The sequence below is a fragment of the Cyprinus carpio genome, chromosome B2 (genome assembly GCF_018340385.1).
Source record: "Cyprinus carpio isolate SPL01 chromosome B2, ASM1834038v1, whole genome shotgun sequence".
NCBI lineage: Eukaryota > Metazoa > Chordata > Actinopteri > Cypriniformes > Cyprinidae > Cyprinus > Cyprinus carpio.
In genome coordinates, this window is record NC_056598.1 from 19,544,790 (window position 1) to 19,567,401 (window position 22,612).

Below are 22,612 nucleotides of genomic sequence, written 5' to 3' on the forward strand. Positions count from 1 at the left end.
TGCACTTTGTTCTCATTAAGACTTTGCAGAATAATGATTAGGACTACCTCACTTAAAATCTCCCAGTTGGGTGTTTCTATCCACAGCAAGAAACTCAAAGTGCTACCTTTCTCCCAGCACTAAATTAAAACATCACAAATGGGCTGTGAACAGTCTGATTATTTATAAAAACATGAAGTCTGAGCTATTTTCATATGGCTCATTTTTCTTCTAACTTTCCTTTATAATGATAATTTTCTTGGATAAATGAAATGTTGATTTAATGTTTTCAGTATGCTGTGATTTTAGCACAGCTGAAATGGGAAAAAAAAAAAAACTTTCTGTACATGTTATGTAATTATGTGAAAAACAATTCTTTTAATTATTATAAATTGTTAATATATAATAATTAATGTAATAAAATGTTTCTGTTTGTTCAAGCATCTTAACCAGTTTAACACAGCAACATTTGATTTAGGTTGGTGGAGTATTTGAGGAAACTTCTTTGACCTCAGTTCTGTGTAGTGGCATATAAATGACACACTTCTGTTTTAAACAAGCTACAAATACGTGCTCAAAATTCAGCCATTCTAGATTAATTCATTTGGGCCCACATATTATGATTAATTATGCATGAAATCATCTCTTAATGATATTAATTGACAACTGGATATCTCATTATCTTGCCTGAAATGAAATATCAACTTCACACAACTTTAATGAAATTACTTATTCATACTGAAAGAAAACTAAACATACTTGCTGCAAATTTTAGTTATCATTTTCCAGCAATTTTAGTGTGTTAGCTTTCTGAGCCTGCTGTTTTGTATTTGTCTTTTAAAGACACCTTCTATCAGTATTATACTCTATTATTATAGTCTGCCATCAGCTGTTGCTGGACTGTAGCAGTTCACCTAGTTTTACACTCAAAATTGTCCATTTTGAATTATTTATATTTTTCCCGTATTCTCATTTAACAGATAATCCCACCTGTGATGCCCAGAGTATCTTATAAAATTTGCATTTTCTGTCTATAATTACCGTGCTGTTAGATAATATTGCTGAAATCTCACTCTTGTATGTCCATTCTTTGTTGTCGCACATGATTAATGAAGTTATGTCGCAACTGAGGTTTCTCTCCAGAGACTTTTCTGTACGCAGTCTATATTTTTAGAGAATTCCACAAGAAAAGTAACAAGCATTTAAAATAGTGCTGTCAAATGATTAAACGTGATTAAAAGTTTTTGTTTACATAATATATGTATGTGTATGTATATTTATTATGTATATATAAATACACACACATGCATGTATATATTTTTCAAATACATACGTGTATACATTTATATATGTATATTCTTATATTTTTTTTTTTTTATATTTATATTTTTTTAAATTATAACATTTTTTTTTTATATTTTATTTTATGTGTTTGTATTTTTTTTTAAATAATTAATATACACAGTATACACACATATTATGTAAACAAAAACTTTTATTTTGGATGCGATTAATCATTTGACAGCACTTATTTAAACCTTTAGACAAAAATACAGGTTTATTCATACATATTAGTTTATTGAAGTTGATTTCATAAGCTAATATTAAGAGAAAGTTGTGGTAAGATATAAAATGTTGTAGTGAGCAATGAAGTTGCATTTACATTTATTTTTAATATTTCTTTATTATTGGTATTATTACTATGCACCAAAAATCACAGACATTTTAATTCACAGGGGTTATTGCTGCAATTGTTGCCCCGTAATAATTTCAGAAACTTAAGAACTGTATGCATAATTTTCATAAAAATTACTGGCCCCTAAGTTTATTGCACATTTCTATTTAGCTGCACTGGCTCCATGGGGAACTGAACCTTTTATCAGATGTGACTTTGACAAGCAATAACGCAGAGCTATTAATATTTCAATATGCGAGTATCTATTGAAGCGTGAGCTTCAAGTTTGACAAGAGAAACAACTTTTTTACATTTTTATTAGATGTGGAGAGGAAATCCCCCGGTGTTCAGAGAAATTTCTGCAGAATGTGCTCCAGTGTACCTTCCAGCACACCCGAGAGGGCGTATTTGGGAACAGTTTTTGAGGTTTATGCCAGATTTAATTTGCCCTAGAAAACCTTCAATCTAATATACATCAGTAGAATCTGATTTTTAATGTTTTGGATTACAAATAATAGAGAATATTAATATTATTTAGCCAAGTAAATGGCGGTTTTCTTTATAAATAGCTCAACAGTTTGAGTCATCCAGGAAGTGGGGGTATTTAGCACTGTACACCTCCAGATATATGACTGTGTGTCGAATATAAATGATAGCCTGTTCCACTTCATCCATTTTTCACTCTGATATTAAGATGAAGTGCATTTTGCAAGCCTCTATTTTATTTTTATTTTTTTCCCTGTTTAAGCCTAATTATTTGTACAGTGCTCTGTGTTTTCAGAGATAATACAATTCTTTCATCTAAGTCCACTTTATAAATCGGATATGACATTAATGCTTGAAGAGATATTTCGATTGCATAATGTTTCCTGGTACAATTTCCTGAATGCTCGCTCATTTACTAGATGCTCTGGCAGGCATCATTGTAGAATTATGTTTCTATTCTATGTATTTCCCTGGTGTGCTTTCAAGGTGCTTATTTTGCCTTGAAAAGGAAATATTTTATTCTATATTCTCCTTTCCTGCATTTATTTATACTTTTCTTTGACATACATTTTTTATATCGCGTTGTTCGGTTTCCACACATGTATATACTCAGTCCCAGAATACTTTAACCTTGATCTAACCTAAGATACTTAGAGAGATTTTGAGTCAGAGTTTCTAGTTTGTGCGTCTTTGAGTCTTTTGCTGTTGTATCGGTTTATCCATCAGTCCAATACATACTTATTTGTTCACATTGCTTTGAAACTAAACTATATCTATAACCCATCTTCTCCCTTTTTATTTATATTTTCTTGTTTAAACTCAAACTGTATTTTCTTACTCTTTCCTCTAGTCCATAGTTCTTCAGAAGATCTCATTTAGATATACAGTTATTTCATTGCACAATGCTTTCTTCAGTTTGCTTTTTCTTGTTTTCTTTTAGCTGCTCTACCTTCTTTCGGTGCTTCCCCATGTTATTTATGTAATATAATGCAAAATAATGTCTTAACACCATTTCAAATTTATCCTATCAACTTACACTTTACTCCTTCGTTCCTATTTATATTGATTCAGTCAGACCTAGAAGCCCCTTCTATATTTGTCAACCCACTTTTGAGTTGTGCACATATTATTTATTATTATTATTCATATTTTATCTAAAACAAATATTCTTAACAAATAAATAGAATGTCTGTTTCCACTAAGTGCAAATACTGACTGACCAAAGTTCAAATCTGCCTCGAGTTCCCAATAAGGCAGCATTTATTTATTATTTTAATAAATAGAAACCTATACACTGATTATGCAGCATACTGTTATACAATGTACTATAATACACTAAGGTGAAAGTATAAATATATATAAATAGCATCCAACAGTATTTACCCTCAGTGCAAATTGCATCTAACTATTTATTTACAATTAGTGCAAAGAAAATAATGATATTTTCACTCAGTGTAAATAGCATCTAAAGCTATTTTCACTTAGTGCTCTTAAATATTTTTAATAAAAAATTTTGTTTACATTTTATATAAGTTACTTAAATTACCTGCTAATTGCAAAAATGTGGTGCTTCATGGCAATTGAATCAATAAAATGGTCTATTAGAAAAGTAATGCTAAATGAAGAGAAGAAAGAATAAGAAAATATTATGAAATATGGATAAAGTGGCCTACATCAAAATAGCCCGTAAACACTAACATTATGAGCTTTTAACAAACGATGAAGAAAGTCACAATCGTATATTTTTTTTATAGGTTTTGCTACAGTGATGTGGCAGAAATGTAGGATTTGAATGATTGACGGGTGAATGAACATGGGACTGTGTTTTGAGTAGATTGTCTCCTTTATCTTCTGCTGTCTAGGCAGAAGAACTTTGCCCGTGGCATCGAGCAGCAGCTCCCGGATGGCATGGTGGTTGCATCTGTTCCAACTGAAGCCCAGTGTCATGAGGAGCTGTCTGACCCAGTGCCTGATCCAGAGTACCTGACTGGTAAGAACCTATAAATTCCTGATCCATCACTCAACATTTCAGTGGCTACATTAGTTTGTACTGTTGTAAGAAGCCACCCTGTACAGATTTGTATTACCATTTTAAGATTTAAAAACAGTTCGGAATTGTGTAATCTGTTACCTTATTCATTAGAGGAGCAGTGTTATTTGATGGTGTTGGCACTAGCAGTGTTACATAAGCTGAGTGACAATATCTTATGATAAATATTATAACTGCTTCACTGAGGCCACCTCATGAAATAACAGGCTAAAAGGCTTTATCTTGTCAGTCAGTGACTCATGCATAGCAGAGCTTGGTGTTGTGTTCTGTTGGCTCAGAATGCTGAGTCACACTGTGTATATTTCAATAGAAGTCCAAAAAGAATGCAAACTTTGTGAAAAGATTAACAAGAATGAAAGAAAGAGGGCACCCTTGAATAGCACGAATATTAATATTTTATATGTGTATGAAAATTTGATCAAATATTTATATTTCTGTATGAGAATGTCGTAAATATGAGTAATAATGGACAAAATGCATTGTTATATCCACTCATACTTTGTTATTCAAAAGTATTTCTTTTTAATCTCCCCCCTTTTTTTGGTTTGCATTTTATGTATATTGTTTTTTGCACTATCAAGAGATATATAAACAAATTGCAATTTTAAGCTTTGAAAACATTCTATTAGTCTTAGAGATTATGAATGTTTGTCTTGATTAAATAAGCCTCTTTATCTCGCTCTTGACCTTATTTAAGTAATTCCTCTTCTTTGCTGCTAAATCCATAATAGTAACTCTCTTCACATGGATTTCTTTCTAAGCATGATCACAACAAGTCCATTCTGCATTTGTAATGATACAACTGCTTTAATAAAACATATAGTCCTGGCTTCATTGCACTGCACATATAGCTGCTTGTCATACAACTGCAAAGCCTCTAGTACTTTATTGCTTATTTAATTGCTTTTTAAGAAGGGAAAATTATTCAAAGTCAATCCAGGTCAAGACATTCCACATCCATCTTCAGTGTTTGTGTTTGTGTGCATATGTTATAAATATTCTTAAAATTTGCAACAACTCGACTGGTTCACATTATCTCCTGCCAGTTCAAGTGGATGATGAAGAGGCAGAAAACGGATAGGGTATTAACAAAATCATTTTTCAGGAGCTTCTGTCTTCTGCTGCCTCTGTCAGAACTCATTAGCTGACCAATCTGACTCCCCTCTTGAGTGTACCATGCTACACGTATTCAGCATGGCAGCCCCTTTCCCCAAATACTGTGGGGGGTCAACTTTATGCTCCCGTTAATAAGAAAGAAAAGGGGAGCAGGGAAATCCTGTACCGTCAAATGAGTCTTCAGAATGCTGCATCTTTCATCATACTCGTCCCCTCTGGCTTTGGCCACCCATATCATACTGCCAAAGAATGAAGGATTACAGTCCTTAAGGTCTGATGTAAAATAAACAGCAGGAAATGCCAAGCAGAATAGAAATTGTATGTGCTTGTTTATGTTTTCTGTGTCCGGCAGCAATTTGCAGCTACAGCATGTTATGTACTGTAATACATATATATTTGTGTTTCTTTATATATTATATCTTTTCATATGTATCTTGTCATAAGTCCTTAAATAGATATGAAGCATTCTTCACTTTATGGATGGCTGTAAAATCTAGACTGAATTTGTAATTCAGTTTTTTTTCTTTTTTGATTGTTGTAAATGAACATTTTAAATTCCCAGCTCTAGTTGTTGAACAGCTAGTTTTGCCTTGTGCTAAATTTAGAGAAGGAAAAGCTGACATTTATCACATTTTACAGCAATTTTATTATGGCTAACTTGATTCCCCTACCACCATTCAACTCCAATTTGTAATGCAGTCTAAAGGTCATAAGTATTTGAAATGGACCGGTGTGGGTCTTTAATATTGCTTGAGGGGAGTGCAGGTGCATTCACTCAATGAAACAATGGTTGACATAGCTGGTCTTCAGACATAATGGTCATGGCATCAGGTGAGACTTATGAGAGGTCATATGGATACTTGCAGAAAGATTAAAATGGGTAATCTAGAAGAGTCATCCTCTGTCAGTCATGCTTGAGGCCTTGGCTGTGAAGACAGAGGTTATTTATCTATTGCAGTGTGATGTGCTGCAGGCCTGGGAGGGAGGCGTACGAGGCAGGTGATTCGATGCGGAGCTCTCCAACCCTTCAGACTCATCACCCCAGCACCTGATGCTCTCCAAGCTCCTCTACTGCAAGAACTGCAAATTATGCATAATACATGACTCATTAGTCATATTAGACACATGTACGCCATTCAGACTTTTAATTACATCCATATAAAGCTCTTTGGAGTGCACATCTTCTGTCCTCTCACCAGCAGAACACTTTGATTCAAGTCAAGTAAAGCTCTTTTTGTGTTACACAAGATTTTTTCTCAGGCTGTTACAGTCAGTTTAAATGTGTAACAAGAGGGAATTAAATAGAGATATAAAATGAGGCAATATCTTAATGTTGTTTCTTTCTTCTGGGAAACACAAAAGAAGAATTTTGAAGAATGTTTGAAGAAAGTCATACAGGTTTGAAATTATTATATTTTGAGCAAACGAAGATAGAATTTTGATTTTTGGGTGAATTATCCCTTTCAGTTGTACTGTACTAATGATATGAAAACAGTTGTCTTAAACATTTGCAGATTAATGTTTCTGATTGGCTGATGCACAAGACCAACTATGTGGGGTTAGTAAGATTAGTTATTTTATGTATTTATATAAAAAAATAGGTCAAAAGTGACATTAAGGCCTTTTATCAAAGTTGCTAAATATTTGTTCTTCAAATAAATGCTTCATTTTATTATTTTGTTTTGTTTTAACCACAGTTTCCACAAAAGCACAAACACAACTGTTTTCAATACTGATATTCTGCATATTAGAATGATTTCTGAAGGATCATGTGACACTGAAGCCTGGAGTAATTGCTCCTAAAAATTCAGCTTTGCCGTTCCAGGAATAAATGACATTTTAAAATATATTAAACATAAAGCAGTTCTTTTAAATGTAAATAATATTCTACTGTTTTTACTGTTTTTTTTTTGATCAAATACATCAGCCATGGTGAGCATAAGAGACTTCTAAAAACATTTTTAAAAAAAAGTTATCTACATGCTATTTTGTGTGATATGTGGGAAATTACAAGACTTCATATATCCTTGTTTTGTATTGATTTTATTTTCCCTTTAAGTCACAGTCAAGTTTTAAATGAAGTGTTTCTTTCTTGTTGCTTGTTGTAACCTCGTTGCAAAATTCTTTGCGGCAGCATTTAAAAAGTGGGGTAAAAAATGTTTGAACACCTGTTTTAAGATAAGCTTTTGTTTCTCGCCCATGCCCTTAATACATCATCACTGCATTTTTCCCTCGACTGTCTCGAGGTGTCAGTTCTGAAACTCACCTGAGGTTAAATTAGTTACTAGCTCAGGTAATTGGGTATGGTACGGGCAAGTGGCACATACCCGAGCGGTCGTTGAAGTTGTCTGGCCTCTGCCACCCTCCCTCGCTGATTTTGGCAAGTTGGTGCGACGGTCAGTGTATTTGTCACTATGTCAGCACTCCTGGAGCCGTTCCTCCCAACCCTCTCAGGGCAACACATTCATCTTTCTATTCATCTCTGGGTTGGAAGTCATTCATCATAGGACCAGAGGACTCCATCAATTATTCCAAAGGGAGAGGAAGAAGGCAGAGAAGCTTTGAAAGGCAAATACATCTTGATTTAATTGGAATGCAGGTAGCAAGCACATTGGCACTAAGCAGATTTCCTGCTGGAAGAAAGAAAGGAGGGAAATCATCTCTGCCTCCTGATGCAAACGGTGACTCACATTCATGGCCACAGATGGAGATTCTTTGAGGGTGGGGTGTCCGGGTTAAGCAACACTTGTCTTTGTGACATACAATTCGCCTGGGGTTTCTTTCAAAGGCACACACACGCCAGCATGGTTTTATGGCAATTGGAATGAAAACGCTAAAAGAAATTACTTCATACACACATTACATGATGCAAAAACATCACAGGTGCTACAGCCTGCTGGGCAGGTACCGGGTGGTGAGCGGGCGATGAATAGATGCCATTGATCATCAAACACAAAGGAGACTGCAAAGAGAGTTGAGTGAAATGGCTGACACATGGATTTCTCACCCCTTCTTATAATTAGCTGTGCTTGGGCAATCTCCCGAATGCAGCTCTTGAAGACTGCACAGAAGTGACAAGGTCCAGATTTAATCGGATGGATCCAATCAAGTTAGGCCTTTGTGGATGCTCTGCAGTGGGAGTTCCTGTAATCCCAAAGAATAGCCCGGCAGGATCGATGAGCTGGAGATGTCCTGTTTCATGTTTGGATCTTCTTTCATCACCGCTCATGTGTGCAGATACCACCTTGCAGTTTCAGTCCGTGAGGTTTCCTAGTCGCTACAAGGGAAGGAGTGGAACTGATGAGTATCTGCCATTCTTTTAGTGCTTAGCAGTGTGTTATTTCTGCTTGAGTTCTGTCATGGACAGTTTTGCCGTCTAGCAGAAGGTGTTGTGAGTTGATAGTTGACCTTGCTGTGAATTTTAAAACTTTGTCTGCATCTTCTCTGATTTATTACTTTGTGTGCTTGTTATTTTTAACCTGTTATCTCTCACCTCTAGTATATCTGTAATGTGTTTCAAGGTTGTGCACAATTGAAGAATAGGGTTCCTTTCTATTCATGACTTGGAATTTGAATTGGGATGTCAAGAAGAAGAATATATTGAATTGTAATTAAAATAATAATAATAATAATAATAATAATAATAAGAAATCAATGCAAGCAATGCTTTCTGTGAAATGAGGTGTTCTTATGTTGATAATATACAATATACAATTACATATATACACTGTAAAAACATTTTTGGATTATGTTTTTCAAGAAAATACTATTTCAGTCTTTCTATATTAAAATTGCATTTTTTAATTCAAAGTTTTAATTCAATAATTGATGTTTCTTTGTAATTAATTGTGACATTTACTAGAAATTTCTGAGTGAAAATAATTTCTACACCATTTGTTCAGTGTTTATAAGAAATAAAGTACATGTTAAGTATATATGATGTTTTAAATATATCAATATATCTAAACTGTAAAAGTTATTTTTCATAGTTATAAATAAAACAGATCAATGGAGTATGTTTTCCAAGAAAATCTCTCTCTCTCTCTCTCTCTCTCTCTCTCTCTCTCTCTCTCTCTGTCTGTCTGTCTGTCTGTCTCTGTCATGTCATTTATATGAATTTCTTTGAATTTTAAATTATTTTAATTCTGCTTCCTTGCATTAATATTTAAATTGAAGTTCTGAATCCTGTTTGCTATAAAAGTCAAATCCAGAACCTGTGACAGTTTAATTCTGTTTTTGCCTAATCGACTAATGACTAATTGGGAGAAGTGATTATAACAGAAGAGACTGTTTTTTTTTTTTTTTGCATTTTTTTTATTTTTTTTTTTCTTTTATAGAGATCTCTTGTTTAAATTATTACTTGCTGCTAGGAAGGAATATTTTGTTGTCCACATATTTCTTTGAACTTCGTTGTAGTTTGTATTTTTGATTACACTTACTTCTATTATGATAATTGTCATCGGCTAAGAAGGAGCCTGTGTTATTTGCATTGCTCTCTTCCTGCACTTAAGTACGAACTGTAGTTTCAATTTGAGCAATTGCCCTGCTATAGGCTATTGGCTGAGCTAATTAGAAGGTGGCCACAGCTGTTTTCACTGTAGTCTCTTAGACTGTGTATTTCTTTGATGTTTGTGCACTGACGTGGAAGTGTCCAGCCCTCGTGTTCAGCCTCCTCGTGTGAAGACAGACTCCACTGAGCAACGAAACCAGCACTAAAGTATTATTTTTATCTTCCCTTTACACACTCTCCCTTTCTGCCCCCTCTTTTCAACCTATATAATGTCTTTCCAAAACATTCCGTTTGTCTCTCAACAACGCTCTGACATCACACGCAGACGGCAACGCAATCTTGCTAACCTGCATCCTATCTCTACATCTTCTACTGCACCTCTTTCTTTCTCTGTGCATCTCTGGAATTGTCAGTCAACTGTCAACAAAGCAGGCTTTACTTCTGCCTATTCTTTACAATCCACATTCTGCATCTTGGGCTTGACTGAGACCTGGATTTGTCCAGAAAACTTAAGACATAAGACAAACCTTATGCTACAGACTTCCATTCACTCCGTGCTTCATTTGATCTCAAACACCTTACCACTACAAGCACGCACAAATCAGGCAACCAACTTGACTTAATTTACACATGCAGTTGTATTGCAGACAAAAGTTTGGTAGAACCCCTGCATGTCTCTGACCAATTTTTCATTACAATTAAATTATATTTTGCTACCTTTTTGCCACCAACCCCTATACACTATACATTACTTTTAAACAAAACCTATGCTCCCTTTCACCTTCCCATCTTTCCTCTGTAGTATCCTCCTCTCTTTCCTCACCTACCCATTTCTCATCTATGGATGTGAATGCCGCAACTGACACTTTATGCTCTACTTTAACCTCATCTAGACAGTATTTGTCCTTTCTCCTCCAGGCCGGCACAGGCTGCCCCTTCTAACCCCTGGTTATCCGATGTTCTTCGTGAGCATCAGACCAAACTCAGGGCAACAGAGAGAAAATGGTGCAAATCAAAAGATCCGTAAGACCTGAATATGTATCAGTCTTTGCTTTCATCTTTCTCTGGTAAAGTCCATACTGCCAAATCTTCATATTTCCACTACAAGATCAACAGCACTCCACACACGTAATCTCTTCAAAACATTTAATTCTCTCCTCTGTCCCTCTTCACCACCTCCCACCACTTCTGTAACAGCTGATGGTTTTGCCACATTCTTCATAAACAAAACTAGAACAATCAGTAGTCAATTCGCAGCCCCACACACACAGGACCTCAAACCAACCACACCCACTGCTAAAACTCCCATCTTTTCCTTCTGTCCCCTCACAGAGACAGGAGTATCAAAACTTCTTCTCTCCAGCCATCCTACAACATGCCCTCTAGACCCAATCCCCTCACATCTTCTCCAAGCAATCTCTCCTACACTCTTAACAGCACTTACACACATCATCAACACATCTCACCTCACAGGCACTTTCCCCACTGCATTCAAGCAGGCACTGGTAACCCCACTGCTCAAAAAGCCTACATTAAACACTTCACTTACAGATAGCTACAGACCTGTCTCTCTCCTTCCATTCATAGCGAAAACCATTGAATGAGTTGTTTTCAACCAGGTATCATTGTTTCTTTCACAGAAAAACAAACTGGACGCTAACCAGTCAGGTTTCAGGAGTGGTCATTCAACTGAGACTGCGTCAGTCACGAAAGCCATGTGGATTGCAAAAGCTGATTCCAAATCATCAGTTCTTATTCTGCTGGATCTATCTGCTGCTTTTGACACTGTCAATCATCAGATCCCCCTATCCACACTCTCATCACTGGGCATCACAGGGAATCCACTTCGCTGGTTTGAATCCTATCTCACTGGTAGGTCTTTCAGGTTGGCATGGGGAGGTGAGGTATCCAAAGCACATCAACTAGTCACTGGGGCTTCTCAGGGATCAGTTCTTGGACCCCTCCTCTTCTCCATTTACACTACATCACTGGGACCCATCATACAGGCACATGGCTTCTCCTACCATTGCTATGCTGATGATGATGCCCTTGTCATTTCTAGGCTTGACTACTGCAATGCTCTTCTGGCTGGACTTCCATCAAGCACAATCAAACCTCTACAAATGTTTAAAAATACAGCGGCACAACTGGTCTTCAATGAGCCCAAAAGGCCCCATGTTACACCTCTATTTATCTCCTTGCACTGGCTACGGGTTGCGGCTCGCATCAAGTTCAAGACATTGATGCTTGCTATAGAACAGTCACAGGCTTAGCACCCGCCTTCTTCCACTCGCTATTACGAATCTACATTTACTCCAGAAGTCTGAGATCCGTTAGTGAACGACGAATCATGGTACCATCACAGAGAGGCTCAAAATCAATTTACAGAACATTCTTGTTCACCATTCCTGGCTGGTGGAATGATCTTCCAACCCCTATCCGGAATGCTGGATCCCTGACAATTTTTAAGCGACAGCTGAAAACTCATCTCTTTCAATGCTACTTGACTTGAAAAAAAAATATATATATATATCTTTATTTATTTCTTCCCTTTCTAGCTTGTACTTATTTGAACAAATGCCTGAAACTTGGTATTACGAGCACTTCCTGTGTCTGTTGCTTTGGATAAAAGTGTCTGCAAAATGACTAAATGTAAATTCTGGATTTCACTTGTATGTAAGGGATGGGCTCTTACATACTATTGTGAAATTCAGAATTAAAAAAGCCAAGGCAGAGGGGAAAAAAAGGCCACTTTTGTATTTGTTCATTGTAGCCTCAGAATAGAGAACACAGTTCATGTTTATTCTTGTTATGACAAGTGCTCCTTTAGGATGTTTTCTTCACAGTGGGGAACTTCTCATGCCATTTATACTTTATTAGGCCTGTCAGTAAATGGAATTGAAGAGGAGGTCACACCTTCAGGGAATCATTTCCAGTCAGTTCCCAAGTTGTGTGTGGCATCAGCAAAGTAATCTTAATATACAATAGCTTAGCCGCTCAATAATCAATAGTTATAGTCCCATCATGAATTGTGTTTTTGTTTAACAGCATGAATGTCATCTCTGTGTCTATATTATGAAGTTGTTGTTATTTTCCATTAATGCATTTTGATTATTGCAAAGCCATTGTACACTACACTGAAGAATAAGAAGGTGTTAAAAGCTTGCCTTTAACTTTATTTCTTGAGCACATCTCACCAAGATAAAATGCAATTTTCCATCTTTGGCATACCTGTATTTGCACACTATTTTCATGTTGGGGAAAACAAATGACTTTTTTTTTTTTTTAAGTTTTGACCATATAGTCCTGCATTTTAGATGCATTATTTTGTTTGTTTGTTTGTTTGTTTTTTTGAGTTGATGTCTCACAGAGCCTATGGATGATATGTGAAGTTTAATTTTTAATTGATATATGTGATGCCAGAATACATCACATTTCCTTTTTATCTTTGTTTATATATTGTTTATGCTTTTCAGCGACAGCATGTTGTGCAAGTTTTGCTGCTTGTTTAGTGTGCTGCATCTGTCACTTATTAATATACAAATGTGGAATTTCTGTCTGCCGTAACGCTGCATTTGTCGAATGCCAAGAAAATTATACCCTCCTATAATAGTTCAGTTCAATTCAAAATGAATCGGAGGGTAAAAACAGCTTTGCCTGTTCTGCTGTATTTGAAAATACATTCTTCACAATCTTTTGACTTGTTCTTTACCTTACATACCCCCAACACAGTTGCTAAGGCAATGTGACATTTCTGTCCCTTATATCACACCAGCTTGTGTTACAAGTTGAGTTGAGCAGTTTGCGAACGTCACTGATAATTATTCTATAATTATGCAAACTGGAATCAGTTGTGTGTGAACGTTCTACAGAATGTAGGAGCTTGAACCTTTTTGCTGCTAATTGCATCTCCTAATTAAAAAAAAATTATATTTTTGCCATTTTTGTGGATGGAATTACAGACATTTATTTCAACCATAATCTACACAAATTCTTTGTTTTACTATATCCACCCATATGAAAATGTGGAATAAATCCATAATTTTAGTTGAAAAAAGAACTTGATGTGGCATACACAGAGAGAAAAAAAAAAGAAGCCCCATTAAAATTCAATTTTGGGTGCAGTCCTCAATGGTAATAACATTTGGGGTTTAATTTATTCTTTGACACTGATTAATTGCATAGAATTGCTGAAGTCATTTCCTGCTGTAAACGTCAATTAATTAGCCGACAACATTAGATGTGATAATTAATACAGTGGGTGCCACAGCATGGGCCCTGGATCCATCACGGGTGGCCCCTCAGATGCCTGTGACCGATGCAAACATCCCCATTTTGGCATCTATGGGGATCTGGAAGTTCTAGGGCAATGAGTTGAATGAAAAAAGGAACTTATGTGCATAGGCTCATGTCTAGTTAAGGATACAGGCAGCAGTGGTGGTGTCAGCATCCGTTCTCCCTGTGGTCTTGCTGGTTTGGAAAGCCTTTGTTGATCACTGACATCAGTCTGAGTGGCAGTGATTCATTCTGGAGCACATAGTCCCTCTCCCAAAGTCCCTCTCAATTAAAACGGCAACATATGGCCCAGTGACCAGTAAAGCACAGAGGTAGCTATCTGATAGAGACGTCCCTCAGTAATGCTGAGAGGAAAAGTGTGTCACCTTGATCTTTTAAGAAGTGTCTGCTCCTCCTTGAGCATCTATATTTGGAACAGATAGATCCTCTTGACGGATAGTGTCCTGTTGGCCAAATTGTTTACTGTGTTAATTTGTTTGCATGACTTTTTGACTCAATTACAGGATGCATTCAGATTCATGCGTCCTTCATGTATGCTAATTTGAGGGCGGTAAATGTCAGACAAAATATGTCCTTTAAATTTCACTAAGGAGCTATAATAAGCAGAAACATTTGACTATCCTTGTGTTTGTTTTCACATATTTACACCTCACAGCGTCATTGACAGCACACAAGAATGCAGACTGCACAGTCATTTCATTTCACATGTGTGCTTGTGCTGCTGAAAATGTGATATCTTTGTGTCTTTTTAATTTGAAAGAAAGTTCTAAAAGAAGTTCTGTCAGTTTCTCAATTGACTGATGAATACGATTTGTAAATTTTACATTTGTTTACACAAAGTAGGTATTGAAGAAGAAGTGTGCAAGTTCAATGTTAAATACTTTCTCCTATCCTATCATGATGTGAAGAAACAAATACGTAATTTACTGTTTTTAGGCTAAATTTACTGAAATCGCAGAGTAAACTGGTGCCAGAATTTGACATAATTAAACAATTTAACAATAATTTTGTAAAGTTGAATATTTATGAAGCACCACAGGGTCACAATGTTTAACCATAATATAGAGGAATTGTATCAGTTTTTTTTTTTTTTTTTTTTTTTTTTTTTTTTTTTTTGTAAAAGATTTAGGTTTTCTGAGCATTTCAGGTTATATTGGTTGATTGAAACCATTGTTGATTTTTGTATGCCATGTTTTGGGATGTGTGCATATCTGGATGTCAACATTTCATTTAAAAAATTCACTTGACTTAACAGCCATGTCAGCATTGTACTCTAACACTCCACTCCCACTATTGTGTAAAATATATTAAATTGTTTCTGTAATATAATGTAGTTTCACACTTGGAGTTTTAAATATTTCATAGTGTTATTATTCAGTGTTAATATTTCACCTGATCTACGTAACCTTTAAATATTTAAAACTTTAACCTTTAACCTTTAATTACTTATAAGGTTGATTTATATTACATAAAATTGTTTTGGTCAGACTCCAGTTTAGGGACCAATTCTTACTATTAACTATGACTGCTGCTTTAATAAAGTCCTAATTTGCTGCTTATTAAAGGGATAGTTCACCCCCAAAAAATCGAATTACTCACCCTCATGTCGTTCCAAACCTGTAAGACCTTAGTTCATCTTCAGAGCACAAATGTTGATATTTTTGATGAAATCTGAGAGCTTTTTGACCCTGCATAGACAACAATGGAACTACCACATTCAAGGCCCAGAATTAAAATAGTCCATGTGACATCAGTGGTTCAAAAGAAATTGAGAAGAGTTGTCGAATAAATTTGTTATTTTTGTTTTCTTTGCACATAAAATGTGTTCTTGTAGCTTCATAAAATAACGATTGAACCAATGATGTCACATTGACTTTTTTAACAATGTCCTTACTACTTTTCCGGGCCTTTGACGTTCTTTAACGTTCTGTTGCTGTCTATGGAGGATCAGGAAGCTCTCGGATTTCATCAAAAATATCTTAATTTGTGTTCCAAAGATGAACAAAGTTCTTACGGATTCTTACAGTTTCTTTTTTTTTTTTTTGAATAAACTTTTCCTTTAACAGTTAGTAAGGTAGATGTTAAGTTTAGTTATGGGGTAGGATTAAGGGATATAAAATATGGTCATGCAGAATAAGGCATTTATATGTGCTTTATAAGTACTAATAAACAGCCAATATACCAGTACTTTGCATGTTAAGCAACTAGTTAATAGTGAGAATTGGTCCTTGAAATAAATAACCATAAATAACCATTGTCTTTGCTTAACACCATTTTATTTTAATGTTACCATATTTAACTTTTTTAAGGTATTTTTTGCCTTTTTTTTGTTTGTTTTTTTGTTTACCTTATACTCTTATCGGTCTGCTGAGTTTGAGTCGACTTCACAGCTTTACCATTAGCCCTATATTAGATAAGCCTGTTGCGATTTGAGGTACATGCCAATGTTCAATCATTTCCCCTGTAGTCATCCGTTCCTTCGCTCATCCAAGAGTGAACTCAGGGTGCAGCTGTTAATGGGGTTTCATGTGCCATACAATGTCTTCTAGCTGTGGTTGTCACTGTGAATCTCCCAGTGTAGGGATTTTAAACAGCAAGATTTGCCCACGCCTTCATGAGTTATGGGCTGTCGCCCCACTGTTCAGGGCGTAGAGTGCGTGCAATTTGATATTACGATTTCTCCTGTCTTGTCACTTTGATATATGTCTGACAGTGTGCATATGTGTGTGTACATTTGTTCAGCTCTTCTTAAAAGATATGGGTGTGTGTTCATTTAAGGCTTGGTATTTTGTGCTCACTTTCATATTCAAATGGTAGCGTGGGCCTTGATTGTCTGCCTGCATGATCATTCCCCGTTAATGATGCCACCACCCAAAGGCACGCGGCAGAATGGCAAAGATGACTCCAGCCTCTGAACTTGTGTTTGCGATGTGAAGTTCAGTCATATTAATCATTCTGTCAGACAATGAGAGCAAGGCGCCCATGGGGTAAAAAGGAGACATGGCCCTCTGAAGCCGAGGGTTTTAGCAGAGTAAAAAGAAAAGAGGGGCTGTACACTCGGCGCTTGTTATTATTTATCCAATCTCTGACGCGCTCCGCTCTGACACTGCCGCACTCTATAGGGGCACACAAGTTCTCTTTTTAGTTTTTAAGTGGGAACTGCACAAGGTGAGCATAGTGCAAGAGCAGCGCATTTAGGAGCTTATTCATCACATTTGTGCTCCGTGTCAGAAAGCCGTCTGCCCCAGAGAGCATAGGAGCGTATGGATTTGGAGGTGTTATGCTTCAAACGAATTGGGCTCTTTGTTAGTGAGTCAATAAGTGTTTATACATGTACAAAATACATTTACAATATAATACAAAATAATAACTGTGAAAAAAAGATGCTTGATAGCTCAAATCATTGATATATAATCTTTATAACATTAATTTTCTTTACTGTCACTTTTAAGCAATTTAATGAATAAAATTATTAATTAATTAAACTGATTAATTATTATTATTATTATTTTATTTATTTTACCCCCACATTTTTTGTGTATAACAGTTTTCACAAAAATGCAACATAACTGTTTTCAACATTGACAATAAGATATTATTATTATTATTATTATTATTATTATTATTATTATTATTAGTATTATTAGTATTATTAGTATTATTATTATTGAGCATCAAATCAGGATATTAGAATGATTTCTGAAGGATCATGTAACACTGAAGACTGGAGTAAAGACTGCTGAAATTTAGAATACAGTTATTTTGAACTGTAATAATATTTCACAATTTTTTCACTGGGGATTTTGGGGATTTATTTTTTATTATTATTTATTTATGTTTTATTTTTTAAACAATGTAAAAGTCTTTATTCCTTTTTCTGCAAAAAATAAATAAATAATAAATAAATAAATAAATAAATAATAATAATAATAATAATAATAATAATAATAATAATAATAATAATAATAATAATAAATAAATACTACTACTACTACTAATAATAATAATAATAAAAAAATTAAAAAATTAAAGAAATCAAAATAATATGGTTTGTTATATAATATAGCTAGCTAACTGATGAGCCTGACGTACAGCATTGGCACTATGCTAATACATTAGCTTGAGAGCCTGACCCCCCCCACCCCCCCACCCCCCCCCTCCCTTGACTGTTTAACATTTTTAGTTCACTGTTTTACATTTACATTTCACTTTTTTGAAAATGTGTGCCAGTTGGGTTTACTTTAGCCATGTAAGACTTTGATAAAAGAACAGTTGTTTATATGACCTTACACATTGTCAAGTTATTGAGCATATCAGCATGTACTTGTAAACACACTCTATGTCATCTTTCTTATTAAGAGTCCAAGAATGTCCCGCTCATTAAGACAAAAGGCTTTGAGCTGATGATGTAGTGCTTTTGTCTCTAGCACCTGTGCTCTGTTTATAATGAGATTCCTCCTATCAACAGCTTACAGATATTATGAATTCATTATTTCTGCAAATCCATCAGTGGTATGTTAGCGCTGGTCTAAAATGATTCAGCGAAGCAAATCCATGATAATGTCAAGAGGAATTATTTTATTTATTTTTTTACAGAGGGAACAGAATGGGTTTAGTTCTAAAGACAGATCAAGTTTAGAAAGCAATATGCTCTAATGCCCAGCCAGCATGTTGCAGACCGCATATGCTTTGAATTTGTGCGATCAGCCAGATGTGCTATATATTAAGGTGAGGTTAAATTGAAACATGGCTGTGTAGTCCCTTGATGGCAAGGCACGGCTGACAGTTGCTGTAGGAGACGAGATGATTGATTACACCGCCTTCTCAACATATGGCGATATGTGAGATTTTAGCTCACAGGGTAACCACAGGCAAAAAAGTGATGGCTCATGTGTTAAAGAGAGTTGGGATGATAAATGAAAAATGCCGCAATGGATTTCATTCACACAAATCTGCTGAGCTACTCTGTGTCTTCTATTAATAATACTATGGTAATCCTCTACGGTAAGAATTTTCTAGGAAACACTGTTATCTTTTAACATAACAAATTTAATTTTTATACTTTAAGATAATCCACCAATATTAACAAGTGTGATTCATTCTCAATGTATCGGAAATCCTGTATTATTATTTTAGTTTCAAGTCAGTGCTTTCATTTTCAGGACTCATTTTAGAACTGACAGAAAAACTGTTTGTTTTTTGTGCCTCATTTCATTTTGTGTAATCCAAATACTGTGATTTTCGAGCAACAGCAGATCAGGGGGCACTTTGCAGCAATGCAGTCATGCGCTCATGAAGTGCAGAGAATGTACCCAATTGAGCAAGGTTAGGATTAGCAAACACTATTCTAAAAATCATTTCATACTGGGATTGTCAGTGTATTAAGGGATTCACAGTCACATTTACTCTGCATCAGCTGTCAACACAGCACAAAGCAGAACCGGTTAGTTTCATAAACGTACATTAATTTTTAAAGACCCAGTGTAATCATAATTAAAGTTTGCTCGCTTTTAGTCCATGTGTGTTAGCTGTGAGATTATCTGTATGCTAACACACTCTTAAAAGTACAGAAAAAGAAAAGCAATAAAGTAATATAAAATGAAACAATCTTTCTTTTCCAGGAAAATGGGTAAAAAAATATTGATGAACGAGGGACAATCTCTTCTGCACTTTTTTCTACACTTTTTTTTAAGTATAAATAAAACAAAGTTTGATGGAATAAATTTTACTAGAAAATACTATTTCCGTCTTTCTTTAAAGGGGTCATCGGATGCTACATGCACTTTTACAAGTTGTTTGAACTGAAATGTGTGTTGGCAGTGTGTGTACACAACCACCCTATAATGATAAAAATCCTCCCAGAGTTTTTTTTGTTTGTTTGTTTTTTTTTGTTTTTTATCTCGTTAAATAATTTCCTCTTTCTCAAATCGAGCCGATCTCAGATGATCCCCTCCCACGATAGTTTGATTGACAGTAGCTTTTCAGCACAGACTGGACTTGCGTTTTACCTTAGACCCTCCCTAAATGAGGTGTCATCAGTCCACCATTGTGTTTTGTTGTTGGATGTAATAATGAACATAGCAGTTGTCATTTACTAAGTCATCTAACATCTAAGCCGCTGAAGACACAGTGGATTACGTTGGTTTTTGAAGGGAATGCACCCCCAATCTACCTAAATGCATCTATGTTCATGTTAATCATTTGTAATCCAGCTTCACCAACAGAAGTGAGTGTTTTTTTAATTAATATTTGCAAATCGCCTTTCGCAATAATGTGCTAGTAATTAGCAAGTTTGACAATGAATGCGGCTAAAGTCAACAGTCCCTCAGAGAGCTGCTCGGAAGAGAGGGGCAGGGTCAAATAATCATATCAACTTGAAACTTGAAAATGGGCATCGATGACCCCTTAAATATTTCTACTTAATTCTGTTACTTGCTATTTCTTTGCAATTAATTGTGAAATTTTCTAGCAATTTTTGAGTGAAAATGGTTTCTACACCATTTGTGAACCTGAACCACAAAACCAGTCATAAGGGTCGAGATTGAATCTCAATCTCGACCCTTATGACTGGTTTTGTGGTTCAGGTTCACAAATGGTGTAGAAACCATTTTCACTCAAAAATTGCTGAATGAATGAATAAGCTTTCGAATTATGTATAGTCTGTTAGGATAGGACAATATTTGGCTGAGAGACAACTATTTGAAAATCTGGAATCTGAGGCCGCAAAAAATAAATATTGAGAAAATTGTCTTTAAAGTTGTCCTAATGAAGTTCTTAGCAATGGATATTACTAATCAAAAATTAAGTTTTGATATATTTACAGTAGGAGATTTACAAAATATATTTATGGAACATGATCTTTACTTAATATCTTAATGATTTTTGGCAAAAAAGAAAAATCGATAATTCTCACTCATTTAGTGTGTTTTTGCCCCTGTGACCCAGTTTCTGTCTCCTGTGTTTGGTTTGATTAGTTCCCAGGTGTGTCTAGTTTCTTCCCCATCTGTTCCATGTCCCTGTTAATTTAGTCATCTCACTCACCTGTGTTTACCCAATTATCCTGTCTTTAAAGGTCCTAGTCTGTTCAGTCTGTGTTTGTCGGGTCTACAAAGTTACATATGTGTGTCTTCCATGTTGGCTTTACCCCTGTGTTGGCTTTACCCCTGTGTTGGATTAATAAATACTCTCTCTCGATTATACTTGACTCCGTGTTCCTTCTGGCAGCGTATCGTGACTGTATTAAAGGCCTTATTAGTTTTATTAGTGTTTTTTCTTTCATGCGTTTGTTTTCTGTTTTTTATGTTTGACTTTTGTTTCCATAGTGTTGTCCATGAATCCCCTCCTTCAACTCGAATTCCACCTCCTCCTGCTGGAGCAGGAAGGACGATCTCTTGGGAGACCAAACGAGGAAGTTCCTGTTGCTAGCCCATCTCACCACCTACCTGGACGACTCTGCCCTCCTGTCCGAAGATGGTCCTCGGGAGGAATTCACCACCTTTGTGGAGTGGACTCTGGCGAGAAAGGGGTTGCCGCTTACCATCTGCCCTGTGGAGGATCTCGCCAGATCCACTCCCGATCCAGAGTCCAGCCCACCGTCTCCCCACGGTACGGAGCATAAGCCCGAGCCCACCAATGAGGGAGAGCCAGAGCGCAACCCATCAGACCAGGTGCAAGGGCCCGCGACAGTGCCCACCATGAGGATACAAGCCATGGACAGTGTGAGTGCTGAGTGGAGCTCCGCACACTGCATCGCGGCTGAGGGTTAGCAAAATATGGAACACTAAAAGGGCCAAAATGAGGAGGTGGATTTTATAGACTGGGACTCTGAACTGGAGGATGACCTGCCCCCTCTCCTCTCTCCGACGTCTCCGCTGGTCCCATCCAGCCCTCCTTCATCTGTGGTTTCCTCGTCCAGCCCTGAGGGGGCTTCCAATTTCCCAGTGCCTGTTCCCCAGTTAGGCCCAGGATGGGCTCCTGTTCCCCAGTTAAGCCCAGGATGGGCTCCTGTTCTCCAGTTAGGCCCAGGAAGGGCTCCTGTTCCCCAGTTAAGTCCACCGTCGGCTCCAGCGCCAGAGCTTGCTCCAGTGTTGGCTCCATCGCCAGAGCTTGCTCCAGTGTTGGCTCCAGCGCCAGAGCTTGCTCCAGTGTTGGATCCAGCCCCAGAGCCCCCTCCAGTGCCGGCTCCTAGACGGTGTCCCCCAGTACCGGCTTCTAGAAGGTGTCCTCCTGTGGCCGCTCCTCCAAAATGCCTGCCCACCCACCTGCTCCTGCCTCCTCCACCGCTGTCATCTGGCAGCCCCTCTGCTTGCCCTCAGCCCACCATCATTGCGGTGCGAACTCCACGGGACTGCCATCCTCCAGCGTTAGCGTGGCTGGAGTCTCCCTTACCTCCACCTTCAGCCTTCAAGGCCTGGACTCCGCCTCGGCCCGTTGACCCGTCGGCTCCACTATGGCTCCTAGGTCCCTCCTCTCCGCCGTGGTCCAGCAGTCCACAAGTTCC

The 22,612-nt window shown here is 36.7% G+C and overlaps 1 protein-coding gene across 1 annotated transcript in view; it reads left to right on the forward strand.

The window, feature by feature from the left end:
- Positions 1 to 22,612, forward strand: part of LOC109056344 (astrotactin-1-like) — a 228,090-nt gene that overhangs the window by 125,984 nt on the left and 79,494 nt on the right. The window contains exon 14 of the mRNA XM_042719157.1: positions 4,003 to 4,130. Within this exon, the coding sequence (XP_042575091.1) occupies positions 4,003 to 4,130 (128 nt within the window). The remainder of the gene's footprint in view (positions 1 to 4,002; positions 4,131 to 22,612) is intronic.